The sequence below is a fragment of the Felis catus genome, chromosome B2 (assembly GCF_018350175.1).
Source record: "Felis catus isolate Fca126 chromosome B2, F.catus_Fca126_mat1.0, whole genome shotgun sequence".
NCBI classification, from domain to species: Eukaryota; Metazoa; Chordata; class Mammalia; order Carnivora; family Felidae; genus Felis; species Felis catus.
Genome location: NC_058372.1, coordinates 104122865 through 104136777, shown reverse-complemented (window position 1 = coordinate 104136777; position 13913 = coordinate 104122865). Strand labels below are relative to the sequence as shown.

Below are 13913 nucleotides of genomic sequence, written 5' to 3'. Positions count from 1 at the left end.
AGTGGTGCTGGCAAAACTGGACAGTGACATGCAGAAGAATGAACCTGGGCCACTTTCTTACACCAGACACAAAAATAAACTCAAAATGGATGAAAGAAGCCATCGAAATCCTCGAGGAGAAAGCAGGCAAAAACCTCTGATCTTGGCCACAGCAAGTTCTTACTCAACACGTCTCCGAAGGCAAGGGAAACAAAAGCAAAAATGAACTACTATTTTACTCATCAAAATAAAAAGCTTCTGCACAGCGAGGGAAACAATCAGCAAAACTAAAAGGCGACCGACAGAATGGGAGAAGATATTTGCAAATGACATATCAGATTAAGGGTTAGTATCCAAAATCTATAAAGAATTTATCAAACTCAACACCCAAAAAACAAATAATCCAGTGAAGAAATGGGCAAAAGACACGAATAGACACTTCTCTAAAAAAGACATCCAGGTGGCCAACTGACACATGAGAAAATGCTTAACTTCACTCATCATCAGGGAAATACCAATCAAAACCATAATGAGATACCACCTTACACCTGTCAGAATGGCTAACATTAACAACTCAGGCAACAACAGATGTTGGTGAGGATGCGGAGAAAGAGGATCTCTTTTGCATTGTTGGTGGGAATGCAAACTGGTGCAGCCACTCTGGAAAACAGTATGGAGGTTCTTCAAAAAATTAGAAATAGAACTACCCTACGGCCCAGCAATTGTACTACTAGGCATTTATCCAAGGAATACAGGTGTGCTGTTTCGAAGGGACACATGCACCCCCATGTTTATAGCAGCACTGTCAACAAAAGCCAAAGTATGCAAAGAGCCCAAATGTCCATCGATAGATGAATGGATAAAGAAGAAGTGGTATATATATATACAATGGAGTATTAGTCGGCAATCAAAAAGAATGAAATCTTGCCATTTGCAACTATGTGGATGGAACTGGAGGGTATTATGCTAAGTGAAATTAGTCAGTCAGAGAAAGACAAAAATCATTTGACTTCACTCATATGAGGACTTTAAGAGACAAAACAGATGAACATAAGGGAAGGGAAACAAAAATAATATAAAAACAGGGAGGGGAACAAAACTGAAGAGACTCATAAATATGGAGAACAAACTGAGGGTTACTGGAGGGGTTGTGGGAGGGCTAAATGGGCTAAATGTGTAAGGGGCACTAAGGAATCTACTCCTGAAATCATTGTTGCACTATATGCTAACTAACTTGGATGTACATTTTAAAAAATAAAAAATAAAATAAAATAAAAAAGAATGTTATATTAAAAAAAAAGAAATCAGGAAGTGTGATGAGTCCAGCTTTGTTCTTTCTCAATTGCTTCAGCTATTCAGGGTCTTTTATGGTTCCCTACAAATTTTAGGATTGTGTGTTCTATTTCTGAAAAATGCAGCTGGAATTTTGATAGGGATTGCATTGAATTTGTGGAAGACTTTGGGTGGTATGGACATTTTAGTAGTATTAATTCTTCCAATCCATGAGCATGGAATATCCTTCCACTTACGTGTATGTTCAAATTTCGTCATCAATATTTTATAGTTTTCGGAGTACAGACCTTTCACCTTCTTGGTTAAATTTATTTCTAAGTAGTTTATTCTTGCTGATGCCGTTGTAAATGGGATTTTTATTTTATGTTATTTATTTATTAACATTTATTTATTGTTGAGAGACAGAGAGAGACAGAGTGCAAGTGGGGAAGGGGCAGAGAGAGAGGGACACAGAATCCAAAGCAGGCTCCAGGCTCTGAGCTGTCAGCACAGAGTCCAAAGCGGGGCTCGAACCCATGAACTGTGAGATCATGGACCTGAGCTGAAGTTGGACACTTAACCAAGTGAACTACCGAGGTGCCCCAGGGGATTTTTATTTTAATTTCTCTTTGTGATAGTTTATTATCAGTGTATCGAAAAACAACAGGTTTTTTTTATATTGACTTGTATTTTGCAACTGTACTATAGTTGTTCATTAGTTCTAACAATTTTTTGATGGAGTCTTTAGATTTGTTATACGTAATACTAACATAACAGATGACATGATTTTATGGTCATGAACTGGATGTGTCTTATTTGACAACTAGATCTACTATCTGAAACTCTCCAGTTATAAGGAATCTTAGAATCACAAGTCCCCATGTTTGAATCCTGGCAATATCACTACTTGCTTTTACGAGTTACAAAACAGGCCTATTAATGTCTACCTTGTATGGCTATTATGAGGATAAAAAGAGATAATGTACTACAGTGCTTAGCATAGCATTTGGTTCAATGAATGTGAGTATTACAGAATGTTAGATGGAATTTTTGACTATAGCTGTGAAGATACAATGGAAGTAAAATCCAATGCCAAATCACCACACCCAGAGTTTACCAAGAAATTGGTCAAAGACAGGTATTGCAGCTATTGGATCCTTCAGCTTGTTAGTGATCTTAAAAGGGTGCTAATAGTAAGAGGGAGGAATGCTTTGATCAAGGCATTTTGCTTTTGGAAAAAGCTATGAGTCCCTCTGATCTTCCCAGGGAAATGAGTGGAACCCCAAACCTAGTGACAAGTCCACTGTGAGAGTTTATTCTCTGCTCTCTCCAGTTGGTCAGATACAACACTCGAGCCTGACTCCAATGGCTGAGTAGGCTAAAGCAGCCTGTAGCAGTAGGTTGGAGGTGCCACATGGCATCAGTCAGTCCCCAGCAACTGTCGGGGTAAAGGATGTGTGAGTGTTATCTTAGACCATAAGTGGACCTTGTACATGAGCAAAAGTGCCAGGGAGCTGTAGATAAATGGTCTGGAGGAGTTTTGGGTTCTGCTCAAGAGGACTTCTGCCAGAAAATGAGGGGGGACCTGTAAGCATTGGAGTGGAGGGTAAACTGCTAAAGAAACAGAAGCTGAAAAGCAATTAGGGCAGAGGTGGCCTAGCAGACACCTGCATCTTAGGAGGGAGGGGGCTACATAAGTGTTCTTGACAGAAGAATCAGCTTGAACGTCTGCCAGGCTGAGAGTTGAAGCTGATTTAGACTCTGCCAGTCCAATAAGAACTTCCTCATTCTTTATCTCCTCCTCTCTATGCTCTTACCCTAGATACTCAAATCCTGGCTGGCAAGGCCATGAGGAAAGAACACCTCTAGGCAGAGAAAGAAAGACAGCCACCCACACCTACCTTTCCCACTGCTGCCTTTCAGCCTGATGTACACCTGAACAGACAGATTAGCTATTAAACTGAATAGCAGAGTGTTTTGATTAATATCTTGGACTGGGCAATCTAAGCTTGAGTTGAGACTGCATTTGTGATTTTAAGTGAAAGCTGAACCTATAATTAAGTGTGATCAGAAAAGCTCTGTTGGAGCTTTCATCTAGGTGCAGGGAACTGTCTTTCTTATTCAATATTATTCAAAAAGCATTGAACAAAAGATGTTATTACATTATTAGTTGTGCTTGTGTGGTGTGTTGGTTACATTATTAGTATTGTTGATGTAATAGAAAGGCTACCTTCAAATTCAGCATCACGCACTCAAAAAAATTTTCATTTATGTTTGATATTCCTCTGTATTTTTCTGGCTTATAACCTATATTCTTATATCAAAAATTAACTCAGTTATTTAGGAGGACATTTTGTAACTAGGTTTTTCACACTACTTATCAGAAAGTTATTTTGCTTAAAATTAGTGTTCTTTGAATACTTTACTGAGAAAATTTGATATCCATAATGAGAATTAGGTAGCATTTACCTTAAAAACTTTCTAGACTGAAATAATTCAGCATGTGCCATGATGTAGCACTTTGGGGACTTGATATTCTATTTGTCCATGAACTAGAGCAAATAACCATTAAAAAATTCTTTAAAAAAATTTTTTTGTGTTTATTCATTTTTGAGAGAGAAAGAGAGCAAGAGAGAGCATGAGTGAGGGAGGAGCAGAAAGAGAGGGAGACAATCTGAAGCAAGCTCCAGGCTCTGGGCTGTCAGCACAGAGCCCGATGTGGGGCTTGAACTCACGAACTGTGAGATCATGACCTGAGCCGAAGTCAGACACTTAACCGACTGAGCCACCCAGGTGCCCCTAAAAAATTCTTTTAAATTGATGTATGACATGTGTAATAAAAATACACAATTTATAAAAGTTTGGTTTGATGAGCATTTATGAGGTGAACACATGCATGTAAACCAGCATCCAGTCAAGAAAGAGAATCTTTCCAACATTCCAGTCTGACTCCTAATATCAATAGTTTTGCTAGTTTTTAAATAAGGGAACTATATTTTTGTGTTTGTGAGATTCATTCATGTAGATGCGTGTATTTATGGTTTCTTTATTTACAAATCTGCATAGGATTCCCTAGACAAACATAAAATAATTTATTAGTCTATTCTATGGTTGATGGACATTTGGATTGTTTCCAGGTTTAGACTCTTACAAATAACACTGCTAAAAGCATTCTTATACATGTGTTTTGGTGTATATATTGTACATTTTGTTGGTTATATGTTGGAGTGGAATTACTAAACTATAGGTATGACTGTGTTCAGTTTTAGTAGAGCATGACGGTTTTCTAAAGTGATTGTAAAAATTACACTTCTATCATCTGTGTATGAGAGTTCCATTTACTCTACTTCCTTGGCAACGTGTGATATTGTCTGTTTTTTATTTGAGCTCTTGTGATGTGCGCCAATTCTCTTGTGAGGAAAACTTTGCCCTAGTCATTGGCATGCCCTCAGTAAACTTCCAAACTAGGATTGAGCTGTTTTCTTAGTCTTCTTTTCTTTCAAGAGAGCATTGCTCTAGCATGACCCATTATTAAAGTATAATTTTTATATTTAGCAAGGAATTAAGAATATCTGTGTCCTGGTAAATGCTGCTCAATACTTACCAATAACTTGGCTAAGTGAAAGAATAGCTTATGAAATGTATTAGTCAATATTTTTGAATGCAAGTGCAAAAACTAGTTTAAGTAAGAAAGTTTTAAGTAAAGTTTAAGTAAAAAAGTTACTAGTTTAAGTAAAAAAGGTGACTGATTCTTCAAGCTGAAAAGCCAGTGTGATTGGCTCCAGGGTCTAAGCTTCACTTTCCATATCAAGGAAAGAACTTCCCAGGCAAAGCTTTCTCCCTGCCTGGGGCAAGATTTTGCCTGTAGGTCCAATCTCCTAGCAGTTAAACAGAAACAAAACCAAAACAACAATCATAACAACTGCTTCCTGTTTTCCTGCAGCTCTGTAGCACAAGTCCTGGAATTGAGTCTTCTTGGCTCTGATTGTACATTCCTTGGCTCAAGGTTGGCAATGATAATCTCTGGACCACATGCTCTCAGAGGAGCAACGATTCTCTGAAAAAAATTGGGGTGCTATTACAAGAAGAAGGGAGAATTGTTGGTGGCAGGCAAAAGCAAGAAATCTGCTATAGTCAGATGATTTGAAAAAGGGTATGCAATCCGTTCATTCCACTGGCTGTTTCGAGACTTGCCCTTGGATCAAGCAATAGTGCTGGGATGTTGTATACATGGAGTGCATTATTTTGGGCCCTGTAGAAAGGCTTTTATTGAACTGTGCTCGGACATTCTGTTATCACCCTGCATTAAGAGACAGAATAATAAGCGGCCCTGCAGAATTCCTGATGTTATTGTCGGATAGTCCTGAGGACACCGTTTTATTCTATTTCAGTGTCCCCTTCATAGGATCTCATGGGAGAAAATGCTCCCTGGTCTCTGTGCCAGGAAGAGTTGAACTATTTTTAAACAACTTTTGTGATTTTATCTTATGAACGCTGTGATTTCTGAAACTGATAATATTTCCCTCTTTGCATTGCCAGAATGATAGAGTCAAAATTTTTTTTATAAGTGGGACTTGAACTCACGACTCCAAGATCAGGAAACACATGCTCTACTGACCGAGTCAGGCAGGAACCCTTAGAATGATAGAGTCAATTTTATGGCTTGTTTTAATCAAGTTCAATAAGCCTCAAAGCCTAGATTTTTAGTGGTGACCTCACTCCGTTATTTTTATCTTCTATTTCCTTTAATGTGGTTTCCCATTTCTTTTCCCTTTTTATTTTGCTCTATATCCTTTATAAACTTTCTGAAGCCTTTTCTGAAACAAAGTTGAGAAATGAACAGAATTTATGAAAATTTTATTCCATGCATTGAAACTATCACCACAAAATAAGTAGATTTGCTTGGTTTTGGCAAGAAGTATATTAATAGGACTTATTTTGGGTTCCAGTTTTAGATGAAGGGATTGTGAAACACTACAGGATCAGAAGACTGGATGAAGGGGGGTTTTTCCTTACCCAGAGAAGAATCTTTTCAACACTGAATGAATTTGTGAGCCATTACACCAAGACAAGGGATGGCCTGTGTGTCCAGCTGGGAAAACCATGCTTAAAGGTAAAATGCTTTCAAGCTGTGTTGATTTTGAGGTTAACTCTTTCCCTTCAGATACTGGAGTATTAGGGGCGCCTGGGTGGTGCAGTCGGTTAAGCGTCCGACTTCAGCCAGGTCACGATCTCGCAGTCCGTGAGTTCGAGCCCCGCGTCGGGCTCTAGGCTGATGGCTCAGAGCCCGGAGCCTGTTTCCGATTCTGTGTCTCCCTCTCTCTCTGCCCCTTCCCCATTCATGCTCTGTCTCTCTCTGTCCTAAAAATAAATAAACGTTGAAAAAAAAATTAAAAAAAAAAAAGATACTGGAGTATTAGTCATGTGATATGTCCGTTCAGGAAAAAAAAAAGTCATTTGATTACCTATGGCATGGATAGAGAAACCATGGCCTATGAGCCAATACTGTCCCACACTTACATTTTAAATATTAAGTTTTATTGGAACATAAGCATGCTTATTTATTTAAAAATTGCCTTTGATTTTTCTCTGTATGAACAGCATTTAATAGTTGCAACAGAAACCTTATGACCCACAAAGACCTAAATATTTACTATCTCATTCTTTTCAGAAAAAGTTTGCCAACTCCTGACCTTAGGCACTCATTGAAGCCAGAAAATATTCATCCTTTGCTCCAAGAAATTAATCTGGTATCTTGACACTGGAGCACTTACTCATATGGCTGGAGGGAAAAAAAGTGCTGGAATATAATTCTTATTCAGCTCTGTAATCAAGGATATCAATATGAAATTGCTAGGCTCATTATCTGGCTGAAATATCTATACAGAAATATCATTTAAGTAACTGTTATAATAGTTTGGCCAGGCCGAACAACATTTATAGAGTTTATTAAATCTATCAGTATTCAATTGTTGCATGTTTTACCTAGGTTGATTTAAAGTTATGTAGTGGACTTACATGGTAGTGGGGCAAAACCTCAGCTCCTCGTCTGAGTTCAGTTCTCATGTACTGTCCATGGGACAGCCAGCCCTATGGTTTATGCCTGGATGACCACTGAAAGCTTCCTGGTGATGCCTGACCAAAATATTATGGACAATTAGAAGCTGAAGACTTTTGTCCAGTATGTAGGGAATTCATTGACTTAAATCCTGCCCAGTGAACATGCAACTTTGGTATAAGTATTACATGTTGGATGGAATAGGTATGAATGACCCCACAAGAATGGTTAAGCTCATGCTAAGAATAGCTTACCTGTGGCTTAGAAAATACTCTGTTTAACCAATATTGTTGAAAAGTGTTCACAAAGAAGCATAAATGACCTTCTGGGTACTCAAAATGCTAATGACTTGGTGGATGGGCTAAGAATTTCCTCTGGTAGATAGTAAACTAGATTATGAACTCTCGGAGGGCAGGGGTCATGCCTACTTTGTTTACAGAATGGCACTTTGTTGGTGCTTGAAAAATTATTAATTTATTAAATGAATAAGTACATGAATGAACAAATAAATAAATGAATTCAAAATAAGATGAAAAATTTAATTATGCAAAAGTATATGATACATATGGTAAATGCTATAGGCCAAAGAATCTGGGAAGTAATTGTGGATGAGGTGGAACTTCAAATGGGTCTTAACATTGGGAGGATTTGGCTTGGCAGAGGAAGGCAAAGAGGCAGAGGAAGACCATGCCAGACCCAGGCAGGGATGGCATTGGGTGTGGGCTGGGGCAGATGGACAGCAAGGTGCCTCATGTAGCAAGATTTAGGGAGGAGATCAGCTCAAAGAGGTAATGATACAGATTCTGCCATAATTGCTTTCCATTTTAAAGTAATTAGAATAAAATTTACAATATTTTGGTTTTAAAAATGGTTTCTCTTTTTAAAAGTGCCTAGGCTATTATTTTCAACCAAAAAATTGTTAAATCTTTTTCTTATAGTTTTTCTAATTATTCTGTGAAACAGGTACAAGTACCAGCGCCTTTTGATTTGTCTTACAAAACCGTGGACCAGTGGGAGATAGACCGCAACTCCATACAGCTTCTGAAGCGATTAGGATCTGGTCAGTTTGGTGAAGTATGGGAAGGCCTATGGAACAACACCACTCCAGTAGCAGTAAAAACATTAAAACCAGGTATGAGAATGAGAATGTCAAAGGTTAAATGGCATATGTTAATTAAAAAAATTATTTTGAAGTTTATTCATTTTGAGAGAGACAGAGACAGTGTGAGTGGGGGAGAGAGAGAGGGAGAGAGAATCCCAAGCAGGCTCTGTGCTGTTAGCACAGAGCCTGATGTGAGGTTCGAACTCACAAACTGTGAGATCATGACCTGAGCTGAAACCAAGAGTCAGATGCTTCACCGACTAAGCTACCCAGATGCCCCAGCATTTGTTAATTTTTATAAGCTCAACTTGCCACTGTAAATGTCTGCAAGGTCACAGGACAGCCAATGCAGGCACCAAGCAAGTACTGTAATCATGGTTTCTGGCCCAGGTGACCATAAAGCATAACATGCTTCAGATTCTAAAGGCAAGAGCATGTGCCTGGAATCAGCTAAGTCTTAAAATATCCCCAATGCAAGATTTCAACCAGGCATCTCTTCTCTGGAGTTAGGATTGTCCCTCTCCACATTTTTTCCTAGCCTTCGTTAAAAATGCTAACTTTAGGGGTGCCTGAGTGCCTCAGTCGCTTAAGTGTCCAACTCTTGATTTTAGCTCAGGTCATGATCTCACGGTTCTCGAGCCCCGCATCGGGCTTCATGCTGACAGTGCAGAACCTGCTTAAAATTCTCTCTCCCCCTCTCTCTGCCCCTCCCCCACGCATACACATGTTTCTCTCTCTCTTAAAATAAATAAAATAAACTCTTAAAAAGGTGACTTTACTGGAAGTACTTAAAACAATACTTAAATCAATAGAACCTTGGAGATCTTCAGGGAGAAACAATCTTATTAAATACTAATTGTTTATGGTTAAAAGGTAAAATGGTCCATCTAAAAGACCTCATATTTGGAAATGTAGGAACTATTTTTTCTTCCATCTTCCTTTTTCCTATCATGGAAATTAAAAGTGAGTGTACTAAAATAATATTTATTCAGACAGGCATTATCTCTTCTATTTTAAAAGTGAGATAAGAAAATGTAAAAAGATTAAGTAACTTTCCTGAAATGTGCTAGTCTTATGATCTTGAGTAAATTTTAAACTACTCTGTGCCTCAGTTCTATCATTTGCAAAAAAGAGATACTATTAAGGCCAACCCAGCAGGATTATTACGAAGATTAAACTGGGTCATTAGTGGAAATGCTTTGAATAATGTCTGGTTCATAGTAAGTGACCAAGAAAAACTGTTTTTATTTTAATTATTATTATTACTGTTATTATTATTATTATAAGGTCAGTAAATGGAAGAGCTAGGATCTGAACTCACATCTATCACTATTGCATCACACCCCAGGGGAGACAGTCTATGAAAGTACAGCGTTACTGTAGTCGCCTCACATCTACATCTAATAACATAGGTAAGAATAATAACTAGAGGCTAGAAATTAGTTCTCTAGGGGACCTTCATTCTTTACTTAACCAGAATTCCTTAAGGGTTTTGAAAGCCTCCTGATGGCAGAACTTGAGCACCTGGGTGCTGCTGGATAGCACCATTCCTTTGGTGACATCATATCTTTGTGAAACTGGGTTTTTGGTGGTGACTGGGATCACATTCAAGAGCCACACAAAAATTTCTCTGTATTACTTTTTTAAATGGGTATTAAGTTGTTAGAACACAAATACTTTTAAAGTTGCTTTGATTTAACCAAATAATCAATAGAACTCTTAGGTATTCATTTTGGCTTAAGGGCATATCATGAAAAAAGTTACTGAGACAATGAAGATGCCATGAACCAAGAAAGTCTGGGCCCCTCTGGTGTTATAGTAAGAGCATAAAGTTTAGTATAAACTAGAACTGAGTTCAACCTTGCCTCTGCCCTCTGGGACACTGGACAATGTATTAATCTTTCGAATCTCCTCATCTGGAAGTGGTGATTATAATAGTTCCTACTTCATAGAGTTTTATGAGGACAAATTGAGTCAACGTACATAAAATATATGCAGTGAGTTCTTAATAAATGTTAGCTTCAATGGGGATGCTGACAGATGTCCACGGAAGTGCAGATTCGCTAGTGCAGGACGTCTGTCAGGCATTTACACCTGCCTCATGAAGTGATGGAGAAGCACTTTTAAGTGGCTGATGCCGTGTGAGCACTCCAGGTGAGAATGATCTATTCCAGCACCCGAGATTTTCACAATCACTGCATATATATTATTTTGAATCGTAATCTCGTTGACACTTGAGCCTAAACTTTATTGTTCAATCTAATCATTCTTTTCTCAAAACGAAGTAGCTAGCTATTCATCCTAACACTGCTCTCCAAGGAAGGCCTTCTGGAGGTCAAAAAAGAACAACAAAAAAAAATCACTTTTCTTATATTAAAAAAAAGCGCCACGATAGTTTTCTCTCCAACAGGAATAATTATTATTGATTTACAGTGTAATAGCAGCAAACAGCTTTGGTGATTGGTTAAATGTCTTCACTTCACTGGGGCCATTAATCAATCTTAGCAGCTATTTATTGCTTAGCAGACTACCACGCAATAAAGACGAGCCTGAAATCAACTCCCATAGTAGCTTTGACAGGCAAAAATTAATATTTAATGCTGCATTACTAGCTGACTTGAAATTGGGTCTCTGCTGTGTAGCTGGTCAGCTGCAACCAGTGTAGCCATGGAGTGCTCTAAGCAGCCTTCACCTGCAGAGGCTCCTGATGTACCGTGGTTTTTCAGGTCTTGTGGGTAGTCTGATTTGGCAATGATTCGAGTGTCCTGCATTTCACAAATCTGATGGCTACCAAAGCATTAGAGTAGAAACATATTGTGTATATAAATTGCCTGAATGGTGACTATTATCACTGGAAACTTAATGAATCAGATTATGTTGAGGGTGTGGTGGGAAGAATCCCACTGTATCCATATTTGACCATAGGCCAAACTAAATTTAACAAGAAGAAAGTCCTTCATTATGGTTTGGGTGCCTCTTTTATTCTCAGCTCCATTTTGCCACTATGACTCGAAATTTTAATCCTCTTTGATTATGTAGATAATTCCAATTCCAATGATAGGGATGGAATTGAGGAAGTACAGAAGATCATGACGGAAATGAGAATAGGTCATTTTTCTCTATTTTTCCTCAGTAAGTCCTTGCCCCTTCCTCTCCTCAGTCTGTGAAAAAAATACAGTTGATCTGTTTGGTTTTTCCTAGAATATGCTTATTAATAATAATACAAATAATGGCCTACAGTCATTAAACATATATGTTCCTGTTATTGCAATTTCCTGATAATGATATTATGGTATCAGTAGGGTTATTAGCCATGTTATACAGATGAAGAAGTGAAGTTTGGAGATGTTTGGTAACTCGCTGAAGAGTACCCAGTGAGCTAGGATTTGACCAGAATCTGGAGTTTAATCAAGCCTGTGTTCTGAACTTCTAGACTCTCAAGGGAATACCAAAGGCTAGACTGCCTAAATGGTTTATGTGAAATGATCTGCAAGTCACATGGAACTCGTCTTGACTTCATATTAATAAATAAGTCAGACTGCTATTTTAGAATGTCAAAGCTTATCCATGCCTGGGTTCAAATATCAGTTGTGAAGTCTTCATCATGAGATACTGATGAATGGGACAGTCTCTTTGAGCATCAGTGGAAATGATATTTGCACTATCCATAGTGAATACTGAGATATGAAATGACAGTATTCCTTCAATTACAGCAATGCCTCTGATACATCATATCTTTAAAAATAATGAAAGATTTTTGAAAATTACCGGTAAAGTGTAAACTCCAGGTATCCTTCCTCTTCTTAGATTTTGTTATTAACTACGTGGCACTTTGCAAGGTAAGAGTTGAACCATTAAAATACAATTTAATTGTAGGTGAGTCTTCAAAATAGGTCCCAATACTTCTCCCTTATCATTTGGTTAATCTGTTAAGAGTCTGACTTATGGAAGTATTAACATAGGAGAAAATGTTGAAGATCAATTTCAAGTTAGACATAAAAGACTAGTGCAAAAAGACACTCAGTTTTGGGTGTAGCCCTTGAATATTTTCTGTTTGGCCTATACCATATGTCCCTACAGAATTAAGGACATAAATATGGCAGAATGTCATGGCTTCAGGATTGTTATCCAGCTGTTCCCACAGTGGGTACCAAGGACAGGGCAGCTATCAGTCTTCCCTGGATCCTGGACCAAAAAGCTCTGGCTGCAGTAATTAAACATTCAGTGTCCTCCAGCATTCATGTTAATAGAATGCCTTCTTTTCGTGCTCTTAATTTGCTTGCCTTGTTTTATCAGTTAGACTGCCAGTCTCTCCTTTTTCCTTCATTTCTCATATGGACCTGAATCAACCTCTCCTCACCTACAGGTCATAACACATAAATTACACACCCTTGATGCACCAACGCATCAGTTATTAGGTTGCCCTGGGTGGACTGATTCTCTTCTTTGATAAATCTGAAGATTTGTGACACCAATGCTCTTATTTTACTGAGAAGCAGGAAGCAATCTTGGTGATTCCCACCAGACTGCTGTGAGGATAGGAATGCCTCAATAACAGAAAGTGATTTCCTCCTCTTCTTGTTTCAGGTTCAATGGATCCAAATGACTTCCTGAGGGAGGCACAGATAATGAAGAACCTAAGACATCCAAAGCTTATCCAGCTTTATGCTGTTTGCACTTTAGAAGATCCAATTTATATTATTACAGAGTTGATGAGACATGGAAGTCTGCAAGAATATCTCCAAAGTAAGCTAAAGACTTAATAAAAGGAAGAAAGGAGGGATTTAGTTTAACTAGTCCTATAAATGTCAATTTAGCAAGCCTTCTATAACCCAAAGGATATTTACTATGTGTATATCTGTGAGAATGAATGGCTCAACTAGTTTTTAATAGGATATATACCGTGTGCTCAAAGGGAGGGAAAATATTTATGTAGTGAAGAACAAATTGTTCGCAACAGACATATCAGAGTACGTAAATGTAATGTAGAAAATTGAAGAATAGGTGTTTTGCGTGATGCTTTGTTTCCTGCAGTAACTAATGGAACATTATCAGTCACGGGCCAATTTGTTCTATGGCTCAGAATTAGGGAACATGGGATACTTTGGGGGAAAGAGAGGGAGAGGTACCCTCATTCTTTTTCCTTTGCCAGTGTGAACATCATACTTGTTGGTGTTTAATATACTTACACTGCTAGGCAGCATTAGAATTTTCAGACCAAAAAGCAGAAATATACAATTGCTTTATTTCTACATCTGCTTCCTGTAGTCAGAGAAGACTTAAGGGCATTGTGAAATTTTGATGTTTATTGCAAATGAATAATTTAATAAGCAACAATATAATGAGTATTAAAATGAGATGTTCAAAGTAGTGGAGATCAAGTACTGAGAGAATAATTCATGCTTAAAAAAGAGACTTTTTCTATTGCTTTCCTGAAATGTCAGAATGGGATTGATAGAACGTGCAGAGGTAAAGGGAGGTGAGAATAATGGAACAAAGATA

The 13913-nt window shown here is 38.0% G+C and overlaps 1 protein-coding gene across 1 annotated transcript in view; it reads left to right on the top strand.

Moving 5' to 3' along the window:
• FRK (fyn related Src family tyrosine kinase) overlaps positions 1-13913 on the top strand; it is a 109234-nt gene that overhangs the window by 81491 nt on the left and 13830 nt on the right. Inside the window, exons 3-5 of the mRNA XM_003986478.5 lie at positions 6201-6364; positions 8273-8441; positions 12999-13157. Of these exons, the coding sequence (XP_003986527.2) occupies positions 6201-6364; positions 8273-8441; positions 12999-13157 (492 nt within the window). The remainder of the gene's footprint in view (positions 1-6200; positions 6365-8272; positions 8442-12998; positions 13158-13913) is intronic.